The 23,513-nt window shown below is 55.7% G+C and overlaps 11 protein-coding genes across 11 annotated transcripts; all 11 read left to right on the forward strand.

Annotated features, from left to right (window-relative positions):
* Nucleotides 1-1,403: 1,403 nt before the first annotated feature.
* Nucleotides 1,404-2,804, forward strand: LBRM_34_5190 (putative alpha-1,2-mannosyltransferase; the record flags this gene model as incomplete). The annotated part of the gene is made up of 1 exon (XM_001568566.1): nucleotides 1,404-2,804. The coding sequence occupies one exon, from the start codon at nucleotides 1,404-1,406 to the stop codon at nucleotides 2,802-2,804; it is 1,401 nt and encodes a 466-aa protein (XP_001568616.1).
* A 565-nt stretch (nucleotides 2,805-3,369) lies between these two features.
* On the forward strand, nucleotides 3,370-3,627 carry LBRM_34_5200 (conserved hypothetical protein; the record flags this gene model as incomplete). The annotated part of the gene is made up of 1 exon (XM_001568567.1): nucleotides 3,370-3,627. The coding sequence occupies one exon, from the start codon at nucleotides 3,370-3,372 to the stop codon at nucleotides 3,625-3,627; it is 258 nt and encodes an 85-aa protein (XP_001568617.1).
* A 1,045-nt stretch (nucleotides 3,628-4,672) lies between these two features.
* On the forward strand, nucleotides 4,673-5,740 carry LBRM_34_5210 (conserved hypothetical protein; the record flags this gene model as incomplete). The annotated part of the gene is made up of 1 exon (XM_001568568.1): nucleotides 4,673-5,740. One exon carries the CDS (start codon nucleotides 4,673-4,675, stop codon nucleotides 5,738-5,740), a length of 1,068 nt encoding a protein of 355 aa, XP_001568618.1.
* A 1,163-nt stretch (nucleotides 5,741-6,903) lies between these two features.
* On the forward strand, nucleotides 6,904-7,671 carry LBRM_34_5220 (conserved hypothetical protein; the record flags this gene model as incomplete). The annotated part of the gene is made up of 1 exon (XM_001568569.1): nucleotides 6,904-7,671. One exon carries the CDS (start codon nucleotides 6,904-6,906, stop codon nucleotides 7,669-7,671), a length of 768 nt encoding a protein of 255 aa, XP_001568619.1.
* Nucleotides 7,672-8,599: 928 nt separating this feature from the next.
* LBRM_34_5230 (p21 antigen protein) lies at nucleotides 8,600-9,175 on the forward strand (the record flags this gene model as incomplete). The annotated part of the gene is made up of 1 exon (XM_001568570.1): nucleotides 8,600-9,175. The coding sequence occupies one exon, from the start codon at nucleotides 8,600-8,602 to the stop codon at nucleotides 9,173-9,175; it is 576 nt and encodes a 191-aa protein (XP_001568620.1).
* A 1,086-nt stretch (nucleotides 9,176-10,261) lies between these two features.
* Nucleotides 10,262-11,212, forward strand: LBRM_34_5240 (conserved hypothetical protein; the record flags this gene model as incomplete). The annotated part of the gene is made up of 1 exon (XM_001568571.1): nucleotides 10,262-11,212. The coding sequence occupies one exon, from the start codon at nucleotides 10,262-10,264 to the stop codon at nucleotides 11,210-11,212; it is 951 nt and encodes a 316-aa protein (XP_001568621.1).
* A 773-nt stretch (nucleotides 11,213-11,985) lies between these two features.
* LBRM_34_5250 (putative GTP-binding protein) lies at nucleotides 11,986-13,110 on the forward strand (the record flags this gene model as incomplete). Its single annotated transcript, XM_001568572.1, has 1 exon — nucleotides 11,986-13,110. One exon carries the CDS (start codon nucleotides 11,986-11,988, stop codon nucleotides 13,108-13,110), a length of 1,125 nt encoding a protein of 374 aa, XP_001568622.1.
* Nucleotides 13,111-14,046: 936 nt separating this feature from the next.
* LBRM_34_5260 (conserved hypothetical protein) lies at nucleotides 14,047-15,564 on the forward strand (the record flags this gene model as incomplete). The annotated part of the gene is made up of 1 exon (XM_001568573.1): nucleotides 14,047-15,564. One exon carries the CDS (start codon nucleotides 14,047-14,049, stop codon nucleotides 15,562-15,564), a length of 1,518 nt encoding a protein of 505 aa, XP_001568623.1.
* Nucleotides 15,565-16,163: 599 nt separating this feature from the next.
* On the forward strand, nucleotides 16,164-17,237 carry LBRM_34_5270 (putative isopentenyl-diphosphate delta-isomerase; the record flags this gene model as incomplete). The annotated part of the gene is made up of 1 exon (XM_001568574.1): nucleotides 16,164-17,237. One exon carries the CDS (start codon nucleotides 16,164-16,166, stop codon nucleotides 17,235-17,237), a length of 1,074 nt encoding a protein of 357 aa, XP_001568624.1.
* A 918-nt stretch (nucleotides 17,238-18,155) lies between these two features.
* On the forward strand, nucleotides 18,156-19,196 carry LBRM_34_5280 (conserved hypothetical protein; the record flags this gene model as incomplete). Its single annotated transcript, XM_001568575.1, has 1 exon — nucleotides 18,156-19,196. One exon carries the CDS (start codon nucleotides 18,156-18,158, stop codon nucleotides 19,194-19,196), a length of 1,041 nt encoding a protein of 346 aa, XP_001568625.1.
* Nucleotides 19,197-19,824: 628 nt separating this feature from the next.
* Nucleotides 19,825-21,057, forward strand: AAT27.1 (putative amino acid permease; the record flags this gene model as incomplete). The annotated part of the gene is made up of 1 exon (XM_001568576.1): nucleotides 19,825-21,057. One exon carries the CDS (start codon nucleotides 19,825-19,827, stop codon nucleotides 21,055-21,057), a length of 1,233 nt encoding a protein of 410 aa, XP_001568626.1.
* Between the last annotated feature and the right edge of the window lie 2,456 nt (nucleotides 21,058-23,513).

Raw genomic sequence — 23,513 nt, forward strand, 5'->3', positions numbered from 1 at the left:
CTGGCGTCCATTGCGTTTTTCCTTTATTGTGCTGAGCCTTCGAGGAGACTGAATGGGGCAGGGCTGAATCGAAAGACGGTGTGATAACGGGGGTGAGGCAAGATACCCCCCCCCCCTTTATTCTTCAGGCCCTTTCACACTTCGCGGAATCAAATCACTGTCAGCGCTTGATCCCCCCCCACTCCCCACACACGCGATTACCCACCGCGACAGGGTCCTTGGATGACGGAAAGGGGGATGCGTAAGCCTACCTGTTTGCCGGCCGTCTTGCCCGATGACGGCTTGAAACCAGCAGGATTCTCGCGGATGGCGGTGCCGGCGCTGGGTGTGGAGGGGGTGCGCCCAAACTGACATGCCTCCCCGCACCACTCGCGGAACCCAGAGACACGTCAGTCGGGAATCGGCTGCATCATACTTTTGGCATCGTTCTCCCTCCTTCGTTCTCTTCTGCTCGTCAGTTCATTAAAGAGTGAGCGTCATCAGGGCGCTCCAGCGTTCTTGCTGATTGCATTATATTCACGCTACACCAGCACATAATAATGAAGGGGATAGCGAGTTGCCGCCTACTGCTGAACAAGTGGAAGCTGCGTGGCGTCGTAGGCGTCGAAAACCCTGACAAGGCGATTAAGTGGGGCCAAATCAGCGCCCGTGGGAGAAGCAGTCAATATGATCAAGGTGTTGACATTCAAGTGGAAGGAAAGGCTCGCTCTGCCAATCGAGTCGCACCTAGAGGACTTATCCGTGGCTTTGCACATGAGGAACAGGCACCACCTTTGCCGAGCAGCTGGAAGAAGTGACCAGGCGCCCTCCTCTCCCCCCCCAAAAAAGAAAGGGTACGCTTGCGAGATACATCACACTCAACGCTCAACGAACCGACAAAGCTTGTGAAAGGGGGGGGTGCATGTCGTTCTGTATTACACGTGCGAGATGCGTTTGGTTAAGCGATCCCCCAGGCGTATGCGTGCGTATGTGTAAGTGCACCATTGCTTCTCCCTGGTACTCGGCATCTGCTAAATCACAGCTGGTTTGGCGCGCTTTAATCTTGGTGTTGGTGGCGGTACGCCTGCGTGTACGACGCGTAGGAACCCTCGATTGAAGTTGTGCGCGGCGCACCAAGACGTGCCGACAACTCACACCCTGCCTGTGATGCAGGTTTTTTTCTGGTCACTAATGCTTCGTACGCAGCTCAGACAGTGCCACAACTCCATCGCAAGCAGCAAAGTGCGTGGCTTCCAAGCAGCTCACCTGTATCACTTAGATACGAAGGCAACACTTCCCCCTTCTCCCCTTTTCCGGCTTATCGCTCCTCTTTCCTTAGGTGCCTTTACATTTCCTCACGCTGACACAGTCGTGAAACTTACGTAGGTACCTTCTACATCGCTGCAAGGAGCAAGGTTATCAGGATGCTCAGCATTATCGCTCTTATGCTTGCGACGCTTGCTCTGCTTTGTCGCCATCGAAAGCGTGCGTACGCCCGACACACGGTTGGCTTCTTGCACGCAGCAGCAGGGGCGGGTGGGGGCGGTGAGCGTGTGCTGTGGGTCGCCTTGGATGGACTGCAGCACGCAGATGCGGTCAAAGGCGTTGAGCGGCAGTACGTAGTCTATACAAACGAATATAAACCAGCAGACCGGTCGTCGACGGAGTCATCTGATCAGCACCTCCTTTCACTGATCGAAAGTCAGTTTAGCATTCGCCTTCTTCGACCTGTGCGCTTCATCTACATGCGTCCCGCCTTGACCCGGTGGCTCAGCGGTGACGCATACCCACGTCTGACGTTGCTCTTGCAAACCTTCTGTGGCGGAGCGGCTCTCTTTTACGAGGTGGCGGTCGCAAATGCGGTGACACCGATAGTGGTGGAAACGGTTGGGGTCCCATTTGTTTACCCTCTGCTTCGACTTCTCGCCGGGTGCACGGTGATCTCCTACACGCATTACCCCATCATCTCCTCCGCCATGACCCAGCGCGTGCGTAGCGGAGAGGTGAGTCACACTAACTCGGTGACCGTGGCACAAAACAGGCTGCTGCGCTGCGCCAAGGTGGTCTACTACGAGATGTTCACACTTCTGTATCGCTGCATGGGATTTTTCCCGAACATGGTCCTGACAAACTCATCATGGACACAGAGGCATGTGCAATCTCTTTTTTGGCCACGCACGTGCATTCGACTGTACGCGCCATGTGACGTCGCTCGCTTCGCCGCGGGGTCGCGGCCACCTGCGCTGCGCAACAACAGGATTGTCAGTGTCGGTCAGTTCCGACCAGAGAAGAACCACGTGCTGCAGCTCGAGGCCTTTCATGCAGCAGTGCCGCGGCTGCCGAGGGATGCTAAGCTCGTTATGATCGGCGGTGCCCGCAACGCCGATGACCGAAAACGTGTTGCGCAGCTGAACGCCCGTGCAAAAGAGCTGGGTGTCGAGAAGCAGGTCGAGATACACGTGAATGCGGCAGTGACAGAGGTGTGGACTGAGCTGGGGAGCTGCGTCATCGGGCTTCACACGATGCGTGACGAGCACTTTGGCATTGTACTGCTCGAGTACCTTGCCGCCGGTTGCATCCCTCTTGGACACCGGAGCGGTGGTGTCGAGCTTGACATTATCAACTCGCCAGATTTGGGATTTCTGGCCGTTACAGCGGAAGAGTACACAGCGGCCATGATTGAAATCTGCGAAATGCGGTTACACGACCCAGAGCGGTATGTTCAGTTTCAACGACGTGGAAGCGAGCATGTCAAGTCATTTGACGACAGTAACTTTCGCACCCGCTTTGTGGAGCTGGTGAGCAAGTACGTCTACGCCTGCTAGCGAGGACGTATGAGGCTTGTTTTGATACCTGTTGCACGCTCGACTCGGGCAATGCCCACGCTGTCGAAGAAAAACATGATACCGATGGCGAAGAATGGCGCGTACGCGTCGCCTGTGCGCAGCGCAGCTTTAATTTGCTACCTGTAAGAATGAAAAGAGAGTTTGCAAACGCTCTCAAGCTGCGCGTCACACTGCACGGCGCCTACTATGCTCTTGCAAAGTGTCGCTACTGGTTCTGCACATCCCTCTTGCACGTCAGGTTGGAGACCTCTCTCTCCTCACAAACTGCGCGGGGCTGTGAAACGTGAGGACCGATGTTGTGTGTCCCCAGTTTCCGCGATGTCCACGTCCTCTGAACTGCTCTCTGACCACGGTGACCAAGAAGATCTCTTTCCACCACTCCTTTTCATGACTCTCTCGTTTGTGCGGCTGCCTGACCTACACACACAAACGTCTGCAGAGTTTACACACGTCTCATTCACCTGCCTAACCTCGCACGCTGTCCTCACATTACTTGCCTGGGTGACCCTCCTTTCCTAACCTCCTCTCTGTTCTTCTCCACACCATGTCGTACCGGTCGAGCGAGTCGAAGAAGGAGGAGTTCCGCAAGTACCTCGAGTCCACGCAGGTAGTCGATGCCCTTACCCGTGTTTTGGTCAACCTCTACGAAGAGGAGGAAAAACCCGAGGACCCAGTGGACTACATCAAGCGGGTTCTTGGAGGTGCCTCGTCGGCCGACTACGAGGCGCTGCAGCAGGAAAACGCGCGTCTCCGCGCAGAGGTGGAGCTTCTGAAGAAGCAGGTTAGTGGGCAGGCGCAGTAGACAAGCACAATGTCATTCTCTCATGCGTGCTCTCTCTCTCTCTCTTGGATTTTATCACCACTTCTAGCGAGGCGTGGCTGCGCGTGGCCTCATTTTTTGCTTTCCCTTTCTGACCACCGACTCCCCCTGTCCATGCGTAGGCGAACATGTACATAAAGTGAAGCGGAAAAAAGGACCGATTGAATGAAACGGTGCGTGTCACAGAGTGGATGTATGCTATCGCTAACTTGGGGCGCGTCTGCGCGGAGCTCAAGCGTACGCAGAGACCGATGGGAACAGCAGGTCGTGGTGACTCTGCCTGCGTCTGGCCACGGTCGTTTTACGTGCGAAACCTCGTCCCTCTCTGCCTCAACCCTTGTGGAGCCTTGGCTGCCATTACTTGTGACGTCATCCCTACCGTGTTCGTGACTGCCTGTCGCCTCCGCTTGGCTCTCTGGGCTTTCACATTCTATCCTCCACCTCCCTTTTTTTTTTCCACATTTCCCAACTCCTCCACCTTCCTTGAACCTGCTCTCCACAATCTGTCCAGATCGCTGCCCTCACAGCTGCCTCAGACCGTCACGTGGGTGCTGCCGCGAGAAAGTGCCGCTGCGGTTGCATACAGGGCCGTCTGCTCCTATCCTCGTCCTCTCTCTCTCTCTTTATACAGTACGTCTACCATACATGCGACCTTCTCTGTGCGTACATACACACTGTCGCCCACACGCACACACACACACACCTCACTCTCCCTGCTCCCTTCTGTCTGGTCGTTTCTCTCCTCTCCTTTCTCCTTCCTTGGGCGTGAGTGTACGTGTCGCTGTTTTGGTTCTCTTGTTGTGTATGTTGCTCCAGTACTACCGCCTCCCCCCCCCTCCTCTCCTCGATAGGCGTAATTGTTACCACCACGCACCAATTTCTCCACTGCTCGCCCTTGTGCCGCTTCTTTAGGCTTGCGGCGCGCGTTGTGCAGCTGCGGGGTGCGTGGGCGGGATTTTGCGTGTACGTGTGTCTTCCGTCGTTGTGTGGCGTACGTTACAGTGCTCTTTTTTGCACCCACACGATCATGGAAAACCCCGCCGCAGTGGAAGAGAGGGAAAAGAAAAGCAGCAGCAACATCTCGTACGTAACGCCATGGGTCGCTAACGGACTATCGTGGGCAAATCATCCCGACAAACCCTTCCGCCTCGCCATCTCGTCCTACACAAAGGACTACCGCAACTACGTTGACATTGTGGAGAAGAATGAGGACAATGAGATCGTCTGCCGTGCCTCCTGGGAGCACTGCTACCCGCCTACCAAAGTTGTCTTCCCTCCACGCCCTCTGCAGTGCGATGCGGTGATCACCACGGCAGACTACTTGCGCCTGTGGGAAATCACCGAGGGCGCACCCAAAGGAGAAAAGACCGCCCCCACCCATGGTGACCCGCAGCACGAGGCAAGGGCAAGAACGATCAACTCGAAGGTGACAATGAAGCGTGTCTTTGACAGCGCAAAGCCGAACGACTTTTGCTCTCCAGTGACCTCCTGCGACTGGAACAGTGAAGACATCAACACCGTGGCGTGCTGCAGTATCGACTCAACAGTGACGTTGTGGGACATGGAGACGGGGGCGCAAAAGACAAAGTTGGTGGCGCACGACAAGGATGTGTATGATATTGCGTTTGCCTCTGCTCACACCTTTGCCAGTTGCGGTGCTGACGGCTCTGTGCGCTTTTTCGATCTACGCAACATGGATCACTGCACTATTCTCTACGAGTCGCAAGGGCTCTCTCCGCTGCTGCGCCTGGCCTGGAATCAGTTTGATCCCTATTTCATCGCCACCTTCGGTATCGATAGCCCTGATGCAGTAGTGATTGACATGCGCTACCCCACGGTTCCGGCCTCCCAGCTCTCGCAGCTGCATCAGTTGCCCATCAACAACCTCACATGGTCGCCACAAAACGCGCAGAACCTCTGCACCGTGGGCGAGGACGGACTCGTCTGTGTGTGGGAGGCTAGGGCAGAGAAAGGTCGCTCCATCCTGTGGTGCGACTGCGAGGTGCCTATCAACAACGTGGCCTGGCGCCGTGCCCAAAACGAAGACTGGATGGCCATTACCACCTCGAAGGGTGCTCAGCTGCTGCCATTGTAGTTCACCCCGCGTCTCTCTCAAGTACTGTATTTTTATAGTGGTGAATTCATAGAGCGCGAAAGAGGCAGGTGCGGGGCAGCTCTCAATGACGACAAGGGCGTCTTCACTGTACGTCTCCGTCCTATTTCAGTATTACTGACCACGTGGGTGTGTCTGTGTGTGTGTGGGGGGGGGGAGGGGGGAGGGGTGTTTGTGTGTGTGTGTGTGGGGGGGGGGGAGTGAGTGTGGGTTTTACATCTTTTTCGGAATGTGGTCATTGAGCCATGAGAAGCCGCTCTTTCATGAAGCGTTCGTGTTTGCCTCTTCTCCGCCGCACTCCGAGTACATGTGGCAATGGTAGGCGCTGCGCCAAGTGTATCCCTATTCACGTGCGTGACTGTGTACTTGTACGAATGACGCCTATGCGTCAGTGTCGGTTCCCTTTGCTCCCAAACACGACTGCTGGCACACATTGCTGACAGAGGAGGGCGGAATAGAGGAGGAGCTACCGTGACACGTTCGACTCCCTCTTGAGCGCAGCACCCATCCAGTCTGTCGACTACTCAATTCGTTCAAACACCACCGTGCACGTCGTATGTGAGATGGTAAAGGTCCGTGGACACGCACACTGGAAGTGGTGAAAAGGCAGGGAAAGTCGCGCAACCGGTGCAGCTTCACAGACGGCACAACGCTGAGGGTGGCGAGACCTACAAGCTGAAAAGTTGTGTTTCACAACTGGCAACAAACTTGCTGACGAGACATCGAGTTGTTACTACCTGACGCGTGCACGGCACTGCAGGTGAGTTCCAATTGAAGAACAACGACACAATGCCCACCCCCAACCCCACTCTTTTCTTCTGGTCAAACTACGTATTTACTCTTACTTTCTCTCTTCCAAACTCCTTTATTCGATTGCACTCACGTACTGCACGGCGAATCCCCTCGCTCCCACACGCACTCTCTCCTTCCCTTTCTCCCCACCGCCCCCCCCCCTCCACCTCTCACTCGTTTACGATGTCTCCTTCCTCTGCTGCCTGTGCTCCACCTTCATAAGCGCGAAAGCTACTTTTCATCTCAAAACGGCCTGTGCCGTGTCTTCACACCTTTTCTTTTCCCTACCGCTTTCTTCCCCCCCCCCCCTCCCGCTCCCTTCGCGCTTGACTGTGAAGCGTCTTCTGGAGAAAATGTCGCTGCTCAACACCACTCTTCAGACTCTCGTGGTCCGGCTGCGCGACATGTCCGGCAACGTGACGCAGCAGAAACTCCATAACCGTGTGTTTGACGCCTACGAGGCTAAGTCGCTTGTCTTTCAGGCTATTTCACCTGCACAGCAGGCCGTGATGAAGCAATACCGCGGCCGAATCCCTCCACTGCACCCTGTTGGTCAGCCTCTCATGGTGGACTCGTGGAGTGAGCTGGTGGAACTGCATAAGCCGGACAATGAGTATCAGCTTCTGCCGCGGCGCGCACGCAACAACAGCGCGTACGCGGTGATGTCGGCCATCTGCTGCAGCGCTGGTTCGCCATTCGAGATGGACCACCGGCTGGAACCGGCAGACTTTAAGCTGGCGTTTAAATCACAAGCAGATCATGATGCTCGAATGACATTCAACCTCAAGAACACGGACAAAGTACCACAGACAATCTTCTTAGACGGGCTGATGGAGGCTCCAAAAGCCTCGGCACTCGTGTCGTTCCACAACGTCCTCACTCCCACACACGTGAACACCCTCGCCGGCATAGTGCAGTTTCTCCGTGAGTGGTGCAGAGAGCCCACCGACGGAGACCGTCATCGTCAGCTGAAGCTCTGTTTCAAGTCGCTTTTGGAGAAGCCGACACATCTTTTTCTCGGCACCAACGCCGTACCTGGCAGGGAGCTGTTGAACTACGCAAAGGGTAAGAGCATTTTTGTCTACGCAAAGAAGGGAATGGAGTACCAGTATGTTCCATAGGCGAGTAAGTAAAAGTGGCTCCTGCGAACCACACCCAGACACGCGTACAAACCTGTGCAGGCACCCGTGCACGCCTCTCGCGAAAGTATGTGCGTCGTTGTCCTCCCATGTCAGGTGCGGCGTGGGGTGGCGTGGCACGATGTGTTGGATTCTGCTGCTGTGGCGGTGATTACGTGTTTTTTCCCCTCTTTCCTTTGATTCTCATCACAGTTTTACGGCACTCATTGCCCACCCGCACAGTTGTCCGCCTCTGATGTGCGCAAGAAGTTATGCGCTAGCGAATGTGCTGGCAGCTCTGTGTGTGGGTGTGTACATGTATGGGTATAGCCAAGGCGCGCGTTTGCATGCTTTCATGTTGGTATTTGTTTGTGCTCCGAGCGGAGCTGCGCGTTGAAGACGGTGCAGGGTACGCAGAAGGTGCGCCTTATTGCCGACCGCGCTTCAAAGGCTGAGCAACCGCAGCATAGCGATCACCAACACATACACCCCAAAAACACAGAGGCCTCTTGTGAAGACACTGCTGCCCAGCTAACTAGCTGGTCTGTTCACGGCCCTATTTGCCCACGGTGGCACACCCTGTCGTTACAGTGAGGTCGGTCACGCTCATGACGGGCACGTTTAATGTCGAGCGGTGTACCGTATGCCCTCTCCTCCTACTCCGTCGCTAACGCTCTCCCAGCCTCCCCCTCCTGACACCTTCTTCGCTTTACCTGTCACATGGTTTTATACCTCTGCAGTCATTTATTTCTCTTATTCTTGCTTGTTTGTGCGCTCTCTCTCTCTCTTTACGCCTCCCGCTCTCTCTCTCTCTCTCTCTCTCTCTTCATCGTCGGTCTCTTGAAGCACCTCAACACGCATACGTACCGTCGTCACTGTGAAGAGTCTCTTCTCCTTTTCCTCTTTTCCTAGCGGTTTTCCTGTATTCACCATGAGCATTATCAAGGAGGACGATGCTGTGGGCTGCTACATGGCGTTGACCCTCGTGGACGACACCAAGGTGGAGGGCACCATATTCACCTACAATCCTAAGGAGGGCATTATAGTGCTCTTGTGTCTCCGCGACGATCAGACAAACATGAAATTGATCCGGACTCCATACATCAAGGAGTTCAGTATTTCCCACGCCGAAGAGGGATCGCATCTCCCCCCCGCACTGGACTCGTTCAACGAGCTTCCTTCGATGCACGCCGGCCGCGGCAAGTCCATCTTCAAACACGCCAGCACACAACTCAAGAACGCCGAGTCAAACCGCGAAAAGCACTTCAACTCCGTTGCGGCTGACACATCAATTGCCACACTCGATGCATACCTCAAACTCCTGCGGCTCTACCCCTTCATTGAGTGGAACAACGAAGAGGGTGTCATCCAGGTCTCTGATACCGTCATTGTCGTAGGGGACCCAGACTGGCGAACGCCCAAGGCAATGCTGGTGGAGGGTGCCCCCGAGAAGGACAAACCACTCGTAGACCGCCTACAGGTTGCACTCGGAAGTGGGAAGAAGTGAGTCACTGCTTAGCGAATGGAGTGTCGTGTGCGTGTGTGCCTGTGCGCCCATGTGAATTTGTGTTGTGTCCTGTTGTGGTATTGCGCACGGCGGTGCCCTTTCATAGTGATGACGGAATCCATAAGTGGATGAGCTTGATTGTAATAACACCTCTCTGTCAACCAGACGAGAGAAACAAGACAAGGCTCCGATAGAAGTGAAAAATATCAAACTCGACAAGAACCGCCCCCCCCCCTCGGCAGCGGCCTGCTCTGCGCGGGTCTTCATTGTTGTGCAAACAAAACATAAGCAGCGAAAGGCCAACCGAAAGCGGTAGGGCAATGTGCGGGGTTCACATGCATGGCGTGTGTAGATACGTATACCCGAATGTCGGCCTTGGAGGAAGAGTTTGAGGCACTGCAGCAACGCCCGAGGAGCAAAGTGAGCGTCGCCCCCACGTTTGCGCAATGCGGCTATTTTGCATGCCGAGCGTGTCGCAACAAGGACGAAAAGAGCGACCAGTGGTGAAAAAGATGATTGTGCCGCTATGGGAATGTTTGGGAGGGAGGGGGGCTCTTCGCCACTCCCTATACGCGACTAGATGCAGGTACGCGTGAGAATGACATCTCCACCCTCCTTTCCCCGTCGCGCCCTCCCTGCCCTCCCCTCTCCTTTTTCTGCCTTGCTGGTGTGCACATCGCGCCGTTTTGTTTCCCCTCTTGTCGTCTCTGCATGGTGGAGCGGTGTGGTGAGAAAACGAATGCGCACGCATGGTAGGCGTGGGTGTCACTTATAGGCGTGACCAGCACCACACACGTACACATGTACAGAGACGGCGTCGATAGCCACACAAGGCATCTCAAGGAAGACAAACCGGAGCAGTGCACCTCACAAGTCTCCCCCTCGCCGACCCCAGATGACGACGATCGGGAGTCGCGACGACTGTTGCGTGAACGCAAGCGCCAGGACCGACTGAGAGGGCGGCTAACGGATCTCACGTTTGCCGACATTTCATGTTTTCGGGCTGGGAAATCGGACTTCGTGAAGCAGAACGTGTTAGTCTGCATCCAAGGATCGAAGTCACAGTTCAACGCGCGCATGGGGCGGATGAAGAACATCCTACCGCCCCTCACCTGCGACTGCTGCCAGACGTTCTCAACGTTGTCTGCGGTGCTGCTGTCGTCCCTCGGCTTTGCCGCAATGCTAAGCGAGTGCTTCTCCCTCTCCACGGTGAACTATCTTCTGTACATTTCAGCGTGGTTGCACCAGCTGACGCTGCCGTGCTGGCCGCAGAAGCATGTGCGACCCACCATCGCGGACCTAAACGCCTGCCTTTACCTCCAGGAATTTTTCCCCAGTAAGTTGAACGCGGACGAGTTCGAGGTCATCTTCTATAACCAAGCCCACAAAGCGATGGATCTGCTTCATGCTATGTGTGCCTCCCGCAAGCGCGCACGCACCAGCGACGGCGCGCACCCAGTGTACGGCTACGTGATTGTATCCGGAGACTACACCGTTTCCATTTTCTCCGTGGAGCACGACATCGAGAGAGGCTCGCATAGTCACTACCGCGAGGCATGGAGCTTCTACATAAACGACTCACACGGCACCCAGCCCTGGTCAGAGAACAAGGCCAGTGTGTCCGGAGTGACCTTTGGTCACCACTCACACGACGTGGACGATACGAAGGTGGCGGGAGAGGTCAGCAGCCGAAGCGGCGCCACAAGCTCGGCCGCGGGCCTCTCTGTGGAGGATGGCATTCACTACTTCTCTACCATTCTGTTCACTCTCCTAGAGGAACACCGCAAAGGTGCGCAGCTTACGAGCCAGGTGCCATACATGACGTGGACTCCGCTGCGGCGACGGCGGTCACTGGCGTACACGGCGCAAGAACTCAAGAAGATTATCGACAACCATTGGATTCCCAAGGTGCTGTCGAATCCGACTGTGCAGGCCGAAGCCAAAAAGTTCTCCTTCAAGCCGCTGGAGTGTTTCTGGGGAATCGGCCCCGTACCAGCAGCGAAGACGCGCACCATCTTGGGTGCGCCGCCTGCATGACGCAAGAGAGAGGGAAGGCATGCGAACGGGGAAAAAAAATGAATGAATGACCCTCCGAAAACGAGAATGGGAGTGCTACGCGATGCGAGTGCGCGAGAAAGGAGGCCTACATGCTGTGTGAGCCGCGAGCACGCATGGACCCCCGCGTACGATGCTTTTCTGTGCTGCTCGTCATGGTGTTTTGTTCTTGGACGACTGGCCTGCTTTCCAATGGTCATCGCCCCGCCCTCATCTCCGACAGTAACTTCCTCCAGTCAACGTAATCGATGTTTGCGAGAGGTGGGTGCTGAACAATACAGCGTAGATTGTACGTACCACACGGCAGAGTCTCCTCTGGGTCAACGTTTTCGAAATCAGCCCCACTGCCCGCATGCCCCTTTCCTCTTCTTGCCCTTATGACTGTTCTTGACTGTTTCTGCACTCAGCCTTGTAGGGGTGACTCTTGCAGGCTCACTTGCGTTTTCCACTCCCTCACCGCTACAAGAACGCGCGAGAGTTCCTTAGCGGGTAAGCGTAAGGCACATGTGCCATTGTAGTGAATGAATAGGCTTTACAGCGACCGTCTTCCTCCTGCCTCCTTTTTTTTTCTTCTCTCAATGTAACATACGTGTCAGCGTGAACGTGCTGCCACTTCAGGATTTCGAGTTCCTGCTTGGATCTGCACACGGCCTACTGCTGGCACTCAGACAAGCGCGTCCCTCTCCGGGCGTCAAGGCGCCAAATTTCATTGTAGGGCTCTCCACTCTGCAGAGGGGGGAGGGCAGCACGTCGCCATGGGTCTTCTCGAGCGCAGGAGGGCGATCGAGGATGAGATCGCCAGAACGCAAAAGAACAAAAAGACAGAGTACCACATTGGTCGCCTAAAAGGGCAACTGGCGCGCATCAAGACCGAGATGATGGAGAATGCCGCTCGCGCGGCCAGCGCGAGAGGCGGGGACGGCTTCGACGTTCGCAAGAGCGGGGATGTGCGCTGCGCGCTGGTCGGCTTTCCGTCCGTCGGCAAGTCGTCGTTCCTTTCTCGCGTCACGCAGACAGAGAGTGAGGCAGCCGGTTACGAATTCACCACATTGACGTGTATTCCAGGAAAGTTGATGCACAAGGGGACAGAAATTCAAATTCTCGATTTGCCCGGTATTATCGAAGGTGCGGCCGAGGGTAAGGGACGCGGTCGTCAGGTCATCGCGACGGCGCGCACTGCTGACATGATCATTCTCATTCTGGACGCCACCAAGGCCGAGCCGCAGCGCTTCAAGATCGAGAGCGAACTCGAGTCCGTTGGTATCCGCCTGAATCAGTGCTTCCCTAACGTCACCTTCAAGAAGAAGGCATCGTGTAGCATGAACGTCGTGAGCTACAGCTCCACAGTGCCTCAAACAAAGGGTCTCTCAGAGCAGATGGTGAAGGAGGTGCTGAAGGACTATGGCATTTTTAACGCTGACGTGGCGCTGCGCGAAGACATCACTGTCGACCAGTTTATCGACGTGATCGAAGGTAACCGCAAGTACATGCCGTGCCTCTACGTGTACAATAAGATCGACATGATCACTATGGAGGAGATGGACCGCCTGAGCCGCCTGCCGCACTCCGTTGTGCTGTCTCTGCTCTGGGATCTCAACGTCGACGAGGTGATCGATGAGGTGTGGGAGCATCTCAACATCATTCGCATTTACACAAAGAAACATGGCGAGCACCCTGACTTTGGCAAACCATTTGTCGTGAAGCGCGACGCAAGTGTGGAGCACATTTGCAAGCGTATTCACAAGGACATTGCATCGCGCTTCAAGTACGCCCTTGTGTGGGGCACGAGCGCCAAGCACCAGCCACAGCGCGTCGGCATTGCACACGAGCTAGAGGATGAGGACGTCCTCCAAATCATGCTAAGAACGGCCAATGAGTAGCGTGTCCGTTGTGTGACTATTGAGACGGGCCTGTATGCGTGTGTGTGTGGGTGGGTGGGGGGGGGGGGTAGTCTTTGTGTGGCGTGAATCCTGACGGTAAACCGAAGAAAGAAACAGCGGATATTACGAAGAACCTTTAAAAGGTGAGACATTTTTTGTGAAGTTATACCGCGCCTTCGCCATCCTGTAACAGTACCTAGGTGCAGGAGGGAGGAGGGAGAGAGAGAGAGACAGACAGACGAGGGGCCTGTGTAACGGAGTACAAATCGTTCTGCACTGTGCGCTGCTATGTCTGCCAGCACGTAGACGGCACCATAGAAGTGGGGCATTGGGCGCTATTATACGCGGCGTGAACAGAATTCCTCTCACGTTGCATTTTCGTTTTCTTTTCGCCTGCTCGTGCACTGGCCTTCGTACCCCCAAAGGGACATCCATCTAGGACTTCTATGCGGCACAGTCGTTTCCCTTGCTTACTTTTCCACCTTTCGCATCCTCCCTTGCTGGCACGCCTTCCGCACCGCTGCCGTATCCAACGTTTTTCTTTCGAAGCTCTTTATCGTTGCTGCATGCTTCTCCGCACTGGTGGGGTCCCGTAAGCGAATTTCTTCTTGGACTGAAGCCTTCACCTCCTCCCCTCCCTTCCTCACAGGGTGTTCTCTGGGCTCGTCCGTTTCACAACCACACAATAAGACAAACGCGTGAACGCGCATGAGCCAGCACCAGGACGTGTTAACGGCAGCTTTTTTGCGGGCACATGGAGTCGCACTGTCGAAGCCACTGCGCGATTGGCTGACGCGAGTCTCGTTCTTGGCGCGGGCGCAGACATCTGTCGAGAAAAAGGAGCGGTATGAACGGTGGGCCCTCCGTGCGGTGGAGGATGCAGTAAAGGCGCCGGGAGGTGTGGCAGCCGTTGTGTGGGCCAAGCAAAGCACTGTCATGCCACCCGATTTTCCCGACTGTGCGTCGGAGTGGTGGCAAGAGAGTCGCCGCTCTTGTGAGAACTCCTCAAGTAGCACCACCACTCCTTACGAGAACTCCACGCGAGCAGCACTGTTGGTCGAGACGATGCGACGCGCCCCAGCGCCGCTGCAGCCCTTTGTACAGCAGGGTTTCAGCCTCTACGACAGGGAGGTGGTCCTCGGTCGCCGCCGCTACGAGCAGGTCACCTTTGTGGAAATGCTCAACATCGCTAAGAGTCTGCAAATGAAGGCGCCTCCAGCGCCTGTGCCGTCGCCGGCCTCCTCACTTACCCCACTTCCACCTTCACCAATGTGCAACGCATTGGTGGCCCAGACAGCAGCCACCACGCACACCACTTCGATAGCGCCAATCTCGCACAAGCGGGCTGCGCCGGAGGCCGTACCGCACGAACCTCCACACAAGCGGGCTGTGCTAGTCACCACGACTTCTGTGCCCCTGAACGATAAGGCGTTCTTCTTCCAGCTTGCTGGAATTACGGACGCTGAAGTCGCCGCCACGCGCGAATTTGTCGGAACATCAACGGAGCTGGAGCGCAACTACACTCGCTACGAGCCCTTGGTCGAGGACATTCGCCCCCTCGCGGTGCTGAAGGACGCGTATGCGCACATTACCACACGCGCCACGGCCTTGGAGAAGACGGAAGGCAAGAAAGCGGCGCAGAAGTATTTGAGTGACCAGCTGAAGGGTATGCGGCAGGACCTGCGAGTGCAGAACATTGTAGACAACTTCACTGTCATGGTGTATGAGGTGCACGCTCGGCTCTGCCTGGAGACTGGCGACATTGGCGAGTTCAACCAGTGCCAAGCAGGTCTGAAGCAGTTCTACGCGATGGACGCGGTTGACCTGAGGCAGTGCGATGTGAAGAACTTCTTTCTCTACCGTCTGGTGTACCTGACGCTAAGCGGGCAGTACGACTCTCTCTCGACAGAACTCATTCACTTCACCAACGCCCAGCTGCAGGGCACCGACCGAGTGGGCAGCAACATCGCCAGAGAGCCAGTCAATCGCACCCTCGCCCTCTGTGCTGCTTGCAACAACGGCGACACATCATCTCTGTGCTGCCTTCTGCTCAGCTTCGAGACGGAAATGACGTATCTCGTGCGCATCTACCTACAGAAATTGCGGATTATGTGGCTCAAGGAAATTCTCACCGCCATGAAGGGCTCGCTCACGCTACGCTTTCTGATGACCAGCCTTGGCTTCACGCCGCACCCTCACGGCAAGAAGAAGCGGCAGCTCTTCTGGTTGGACGACGCGGAAGAGAGCGCCTGGCTTCGGTTTACTGAGCTCTTTCAGACACTCAAGGTGGAGCTGCCACCGGACTTCTCCTTTCACGAAGAAGTGAAACGCAGAAAGCACACCGGGTCGAATCCGCAGGCGCACTATCCGTCTCTCGACGCTGCCACTGCTCTGAAAGCGGTCAACGACTATCTTGTGTTCCTTGGGACACGCAAAGACGCTGGCCGGACATAGACCACAAGGTTCTCTGTTGGCGTGAGCCTGCGCCTTCCAGCACAGTCCCTCCATCATCGAAACATGAAGGGGCGGGGCATTGTCTGTGATGGAGACGATTAATCAAGCCAGCAACATTCATTATTGCATTCCTGGGCGGTAGATGGCCTCTCACCGACGCCTACGAGCCCGTGTGGAGGGTGCGCGAAACATATTGGTGGAAAGTCGACATTAAGCAACCAGTAAGCAGCAGCGCATCTTCTCTTTTCTGCTGCTCAGCATTCTCTCTCCCTTTCTCTACCCCTTTACTACCTCACCCCATGCCGCGGTACTCTACCGTGTCTTTATCCATTTCTTCTACGCATCCGTCTCTTTTTCTCAAGTATCTGATTTGGTCGACCAGAAGTCCAACGTTTCTGGATCGTGCATGTCTTGCACCGCCCCTTACAAGGACACAAAGGCTGACAACTTGGACGTGTTCTACCACGTTATCTGCAACTCAAATACCGATTTCTCTTTGACTCGCTTCTTTCACAGCTTCTACGCTCCGCCTCCTTTCGGCGCTCAATCTTCGCTCTCCGCACCACCTTCCCAAGCAGTTGACGCCCCAGCACGCAGAGATGGCATCTCCCGATTGCATGGCTGACCGGGAAGCGGCGGTGCAGAAGCGCAAGAAGGACCACATCGACATTTGCCTCCGTAAGAACGTCGAGCCGCGCAAGGGGAGCACCTCGATTTGGAGTAAGTACACGCTGCCCTACAAGGCTCTTCCCGAGGTTGATCTGCGCAAGATTGACACCTCCTGCGAATTCATGGGCAAGCGCATCTCCTTTCCCTTTTTAATTTCCTCCATGACTGGCGGCGAGGCGCACGGCCGTGTCATAAATGAGAACCTGGCCAAGGCATGTGAAGTGGAGAAGATTCCGTTTGGGCTTGGTAGCATGCGCATCATCAACCGTTACGCCTCAGCGGTGCACACCTTCAACGTGAAGGAGCTCTGTCCCTCGGTTCCGATGCTAGCCAACATTGGCCTGGTGCAGCTGAACTACGGCTTTGGCCCAAAGGAAGTGAACAACCTTGTGGACTCGGTGCGGGCCGATGGTCTGTGCATTCACCTGAACCATACTCAAGAGGCGTGCCAACCGGAGGGCGACACAAACTTCGAGGGTTTGATAGAGAAGCTGCGACAGCTGCTTCCACACATCAAGGTCCCTGTGCTCGTGAAGGGTGTCGGACACGGCATCGATTACGAATCGATGGTGGCCATCAAAGCGAGCGGCGTCAAGTACGTGGATGTTTCAGGATGCGGCGGCACGTCGTGGGCCTGGATTGAGGGTCGCCGTCAGCCATACAAGGTGGAGGAGGAAAACATCGGCTATCTCTTTCGAGACATTGGCGTGCCCACAGATGTCTGCCTCCGTGAAAGCGCACCACTGACCGTCAACGGCGACCTTCATCTCATCGCTGGTGGCGGCATCCGCAATGGCATGGACGTCGCCAAGACGCTCATGATGGGTGCCTCGTACGCCACGGCGGCGATGCCGTTCCTTGCAGCGGCGCTGGAGAGCTCGGAGGCGGTCCGTGCAGTGATTCAGCGAATGCGCCAGGAGCTGCGAATCTCCATGTTCACCTGCGGTGCCCGCAATATTGAGGAACTGCGGCGCATGAGAGTGATTGAGCTCAGCCATCTTTAGTCCTCTCCATCGCTCCTCTACGTGTTCGTGGGCCTTCAGTTCATACTCTCGTCCCCCATGCTCGTCCTCTTCCCTTCTGCCCCCATACCCTCCCTCGATCGATGCCGTTTCCGCTCTTGCGTGGAGGCGAGTGCTCTGGGCATCTTGAGACAAAAGGAAAATACGAAATCTTACTGAATTGAACTAACGCTAAGAGAAATTCTCTCTCCCCGTTCTTCGCACGTGCGCATGCGGTGTAAGAAAATGTGAACATGTACATCCGCTCGACTCAGTATGACCTCGGGGTATCATGCGGTATCGTTCTCGCGCAGCTCAGTGCTACAGGCGAGTGGTGCTCTTCGATGGAGGGTTCCGCACGTACGTAGCGCATTTTTTTTTGTTCTCTTTGAAAAGTCAATAACGAAAAGACTACGATAACGTGAACACATCGACTCGATGACAGGCGGTAGTGCCGTGAGCACCTGACCTGTTTCACGCTGGCGCAGACGCTCTCTATTGTGAGTGTACGCCGCGCTCCACGAGAGCGATGGAGGGGAGTCTGTGCCACGCACACGCGCGGCGCGAATATTATGTGCCCTATTTTTGCTCGGGTGGTAGGTGCCTGTGCCATGCATCTTCCATGATGCAATGCTGCGCCTTTCTCATTGCAGGTGCCTCGTCACCTCCGCTCCACTTTTTACCCCCTTTTTGCTCACCACCATCAGTCCACTTTTCTGCCTTTCCTACCCCGTCCTTCTCCCCCTCTCGCTCAATTGTGGAGACAGAGACCACCTCACGCACACCAGGAGTGAGCTGCTCGCTGTACATACCCACTACGACTTGCCCATTTCAGGACGTGACAATCGAAAAGAGAGGCCAACGTGGCTGCCGCAGACGCTCACACACACAAGGCGACAAAACACACACTCACGCACAATAATGCCGTCGTGTGCTATTGCCAACGATTTAGCGGACTTTTCACCGCTTGAGTACATGCAGCGTGCCGTCAAGAACTCGGACTGCCGGACACCCATCATTTTCGTACAGCAAGATGGTGACCCCTTCCAGTCCGTATGCTACCTGGCCAAGCAGTGCGACTCCGCCGTCTGGAGCTTTGACGTCGCTCAGCTGCAGAGCGCGCAGAACATTATGGACTACATCGACGTGGGTATCAACAATGGCGACTGGGTGTACGTGACCAATTGCGACCTTGTCGATGAGTCGTACTTCCGCGATGTCGCGCGCACCCTGTACCAGATTCTTCCCGAGCCACACCGCTACCCTCGCCGTGAGGTTTTCCGCTGCTTTTTTGGCGTCACCGTCCCCTTTGACCTGAACGCACCAGTGGGTCTGCCCTTTCCCCTATTGTTCATGCACACCGCCCTGGTGTCACGCCCCACTGCCGCGCCAGGCTCGAAGTGGTCGCGTATTATGCCGGCTGACAAGCCCCTCTTTTCCGTTGCGGCACTGAAGCACCAGCAGCGTCGCGAGGCTGGCCGTGAAAGTGACAGTGAGAGCGATCTGGATGAGACAGACCGCATTTCCGGGGTTATTTTCCTCCGCGCCGCGGAACGGAATCGCGACATTGGTCAGTCCGTCGTAACGCTAGCCAAGCACCAGATGGTGCAAGCCATCGACGAGCAGGATGACGGTCTCATCCGACGCCTTGTGTCCTCCGGCGAGGTCGACCTCTCACGAAAGCTGAAGGACGGCATGACGCCGTTCCAGTATGCTTGCTGCAAGGAACTGACGGAGTCTGTGCGCACCTTGCTGTTGGTGGGCGCTGACCCCAATGCTCCGCGCGAGGCTGATGGTCGCCCTCCCCTATTCATGGCGATCGACGACATGGAACTCGCAAAAGTTCTCGTCGAGGGCGGGGCAAACCTCTTCTCCAAATTTGAAGGCTACCGCGCTGACACACACCCTGACACCGCCCCTGATGTGGCGGCCTACTTGGCGGAGGAACGCAAGTACATGTAAAGGAGTACTGGAACGCGATATATTCTACCAGGATACCGCCATGGGCACCTGCGCGCACGCCATTGTCAATCTCCTTTTTTTCCTTCACTCTGTCTGTTATCTCTTCACTGTATTCATGTACGTTTACCCCTCCTTCTGTCTGTGCTCCTCCCCCCTTGCACGTGATGTTGCTGAGCAGAACTCGTCTTGACGGTGTGCGCCCCTGACTGCCTTCTCCTGCATGCGTGCTTTTATATTAGTGAGAGGAACCCTGCGTACCTCGATTTTATCCTCGCCCCCGTCTCGCTTTCTTCTCTGTATGTATCTATTTCATGCGTCATTGAGGGCTGGAGGCGCACAGAAGATCTCATGCAACTGCAGAAAGGGGGAAGAGTATAGTTGCGCAAGTAACGATTCCCCCGAGATACCCGTTGTGGTGCTTGAGACACTGCAAGCATGTGAAGGCTCGTGAGCGTTATGCCACCATTTGATCCGACCCGAACCGAGCTGAGTCGTGTATTCCCCGCTAGGTGCAATGAGGGAAGATGAAGGACACAAGCCGTGCGGCCACAAGACCTCCCAATGAGCTGCCTCTTCTTTCACTCTACTTATCCGCATCACCCGCATTCCTTCGCACATGTAGAAGACCATGAACTTTTGGGAGCACTTTTCAGACTGCGGTGTAGTGGGGTCGGCGCTTAGCCTCTCTGTTACCACCATCGGTGCAGGCGTGCTCGTCATTCCATCGACTTTCCAAGACAGCGGCATTTGCCTTGTTGTGGGCGTACTCATCCTAGTAGGAGCTCTGACAGTGCTTTCCATCGACTACCTGGTTCGCTGCGTTGACTGTCTTCACCTCAAGTCGTATGAAGATATCTCACGCGAGCTGCTGGGCCGGTGGTGTGAGGAAACGGTACGGTGGATTCTCATCATCTACAACATCGGCATCGCCGCTGGCTACATCGTCCTCATAGGTGAGATCTTCACCCCATTACTGCCGCTCATTCAGCCGTATCTGCCCTTCCTTACGGACAGCTCGCACGTCATGATCTCGGCATGGGTTTTCGTTATGCTGCCACTGTCCTGCATTCCCAAAATAACAAAAATGAACTACATCTCTTTTGTCGCCATCACGGCCACCTTCCTTATCTCGGCAATTATCGCGTACCGCTACCTTGTCCCGTTCGACGGGGAGCGCAACCATGCCAAGGTCACGTACCTGCCATGCAATGAGCGCGCGTTCTTGACTCTGCCGGTAATGATGTTCTCATTTGACTGTCAGTCCCTTGTGTTTCAGATCTACAGTAATCTGAAAATAGCCACACGAACAACTATGGCGAGAGTGGCGTCGCTGAGCGTCGGCATCACCGGCTCACTGTACTTCATTGTTGGGCTGTTTGGTTACCTCACCAACACCCCAAACATTACCGGCAACATCCTCACAAACTACGATCCTATCAAGGATCACCTCTTCGCGCTCGGAGAGGTGGTTTACTCCCTTACGGTTATGGTCGCCTATGTCCTCGTCTTGTTCCCCTGTCGAGACGCCATGTTCATTTTCTTGTTTGGCTACAACACGGCGACGCACGAGTTGGCGCATGAGGCCATCACCACGAGTCATAATCTAATTGTTAGCGTTTTGCTGTCTACCGTGAGCATCTTTCTGGCCATGCGAGCCACGGGGATTGTCGTCATCATCGCGCTTCTCGGGGGTCTCTGCAGCAGCACAATCTGCTTCTCCTACCCGGCAGCGTTCCGCATCATGCTTCACATCAGGGGTCTGGATCGCTGCAAGCCGACCGAGCTCTTCACCGCCATCTTCATGCTCGTCTTTGGTATGTTGGGCGGTATCATGGGCACTGTCATTGCCCTTCGACTTTGATGGACGGAGGAGGCCGAAAAAGGTAACTCATACGTAAGCGCATGACATGAGTTAGTTGCACGTGTGACTTGCATTAATACCACCATTCGATTTACACTTTCGGTAGGTCACACATACACACACACACACAAGTGGCCGCAATGGAAGTGACAAACGCCCAGCTGTGTCCGCTTTGTGTGCGCAGCTGGGTGCGACACCGCGCTCGTGTGTGCTTAGCAGCCGCCTCAACATATTCTCTATGTGGCTGGCATTTTTTTCCTCTTCGACGAGGGCGTTCTTACCAAGGAGTGATACTCACTGAATAGGTTTAACTTTGGTTACGTGATGCATGAGAAGCAAACGTACTCTAGAGCGTGTGTCGGGGGCGGCGGTGTGTGCATGTGTGCCGCGATGTTGGTGGAAGAGACACAGATCCTGAATTCAGGGCCTGGAGGAGAAGAAAGGAAAGAAGCGAAGCTCCTCTTAACTGCTTCCATTGTCACCGTTCAGCACAGCGCTGGCGGTGCGTGTACGTCTTATCGTTGCTAATTTACGGTGCGCCCTTCTCTTCCCTCCTTCAGCGCTTTTTTTTTTTTCATGCTCGCCTTGTGAAGCTCCGATAACGGGGGAGCCCCAGCATGGCATCACAGGGTCCAGTACCCCCCCACTCTGTAGGGAAGCCAGGTAGCCCCTCTATCCCTGCCAATGCCGAGCCACTTTGTGGTGGTGCCAGGGTCCAGTACTTAGGGCGTAGGGAAACCTGACCGATGTAGCGCTACGGATACCTGTGGCCAGGTCGTAGATGGCGATGCGTCAATGCGACTCGCTGCTGTAACCATGTTTGTGTTATTCATGTGATTGGCAAAGTGTCAGCGTTTCTTACGAGGTCCTCGCTGTCCACTGGTGGTGGTGATGGGGGATGAGGAGGGGCCCGAGGCGATCGGCGGAGTGGGGAAAAGATCGAGCTTGAGGCAGAGGCCGTACGCCGAAGACTGACTCGGCAAACTGCTTTAACACTGGTCTAGAGCTTCTTCGCACTACGCGATTGGACCCTGTGAGGGACTACGGGGGGAAGTGGAGCTTGACGAATGCTCTGTATGGCAGAGAATACACATCTGAAAAGAAATATTCATGTTCAGCCCTCATTCGCACCGTGCGCGCCAGGGATGAGACAAGGCAACAGCCATCTCTCAGTGCGAAAGGGCATGCTAATACGTTAGTGACGATTTTCCAGCAGAAATTGACGCAACATCCAGCGGCGCCCCTCCACACCACCGAGACCCCACCATCACCACCACACAACCTAAGCCATTCACGATGGGTGAGCCCGGAATGACACCCCACGAAGTCCACTGCACCTTCTCCCTGGGCCTCGACGAAGTCCACTGCTAGAGTGTCAAGGTCCTCCCGATGCGCGGCAGGGGGGTGCTGCTGAACATCTGCGGCTAGTGCGTCGCCATCGACTTTCTCCGTGACACGTGGAAAGAGGAGTGTAATGAGCTCCCTTTGGCGCAGCGCGAGCCCGACGATGATCCCGCGCTCAACCGCCCTGTGGCGCTGACCAGCCATCTGGGAAAGTAACTCGAACAAATGGCCTCGCGACTGGTGCGCGACCACCAGTCAGAGAGGTTCCAACCAGAGTACTCTGGCTTCCGTCCCCGCCGCACCACCCGTAGACCCCCTGGACTTGCTCCCGCACAAGGTGGCGCAGCGGCAGCCGGGTACCGAGGCTGTAGCACTGCTTGTGTACTCCAAGCTCGCGCGTCTGACGCGGCAGGCCACGGCGCCACCTCTGCTGATGACCTCGCACTCCGCACCGTCCGCCGCAGAGAGGGGCGCCATACGAGCCGCGCTGCGATGTGCGTCCTCTGGGGCGTGGGGGCACGGACAGGCGCCAAGCCAGGAGTGGCCGCGACGCCCCACGGCAACAGCACAAACATCGCTGCAGCGGCTGGGGCGCGACCTGCGAGGACGGCGTGTTCGCCCAGACGCTGCTGCGGGCCCTGGGGCGGCGTGTTGTCGCGCAACTTGGCGCCGGGGCTGGCGCTGCTTGCTCGTAGCGGGTGCCAATCCCCCCCCCCCCTTTGCAGGGCGGGGAGGGGCATGCAAAACGCGCGCCCCGGGCAGACGACTATTTCCAGATGGCCAGCGCATAGCCACAGCGCAACGGCGATCGATGAGCCGCGGTTCTTTGCATCTGCTTATCGGCTTGCGGGCGATGAAGCGACACATAAAAAATGAAATCACCTCCAAGAGACTTGTTGACTGCACTTGGTGTTTCTTTGACTCCTCCCATTATCGTCATCTTGAGGTTGTACGAGGTTTGAAAGTGGTGAGGCCAGAGCGCTGTCAAAATAGCGGCGCCCACACATATTTGTGTGATCTGGCAAAGAAGTGAATTGTCATGTTTGGTGGTTCTCGGTGTTGTGCTTGCCTTCGCTACTTGGAGTTGGAAGAGGTTCTCACGGTATGGCAAG

This window comes from Leishmania braziliensis, chromosome 35, assembly GCF_000002845.2.
Source record: "Leishmania braziliensis MHOM/BR/75/M2904 complete genome, chromosome 35".
Classification (NCBI taxonomy): domain Eukaryota; phylum Euglenozoa; class Kinetoplastea; order Trypanosomatida; family Trypanosomatidae; genus Leishmania; species Leishmania braziliensis.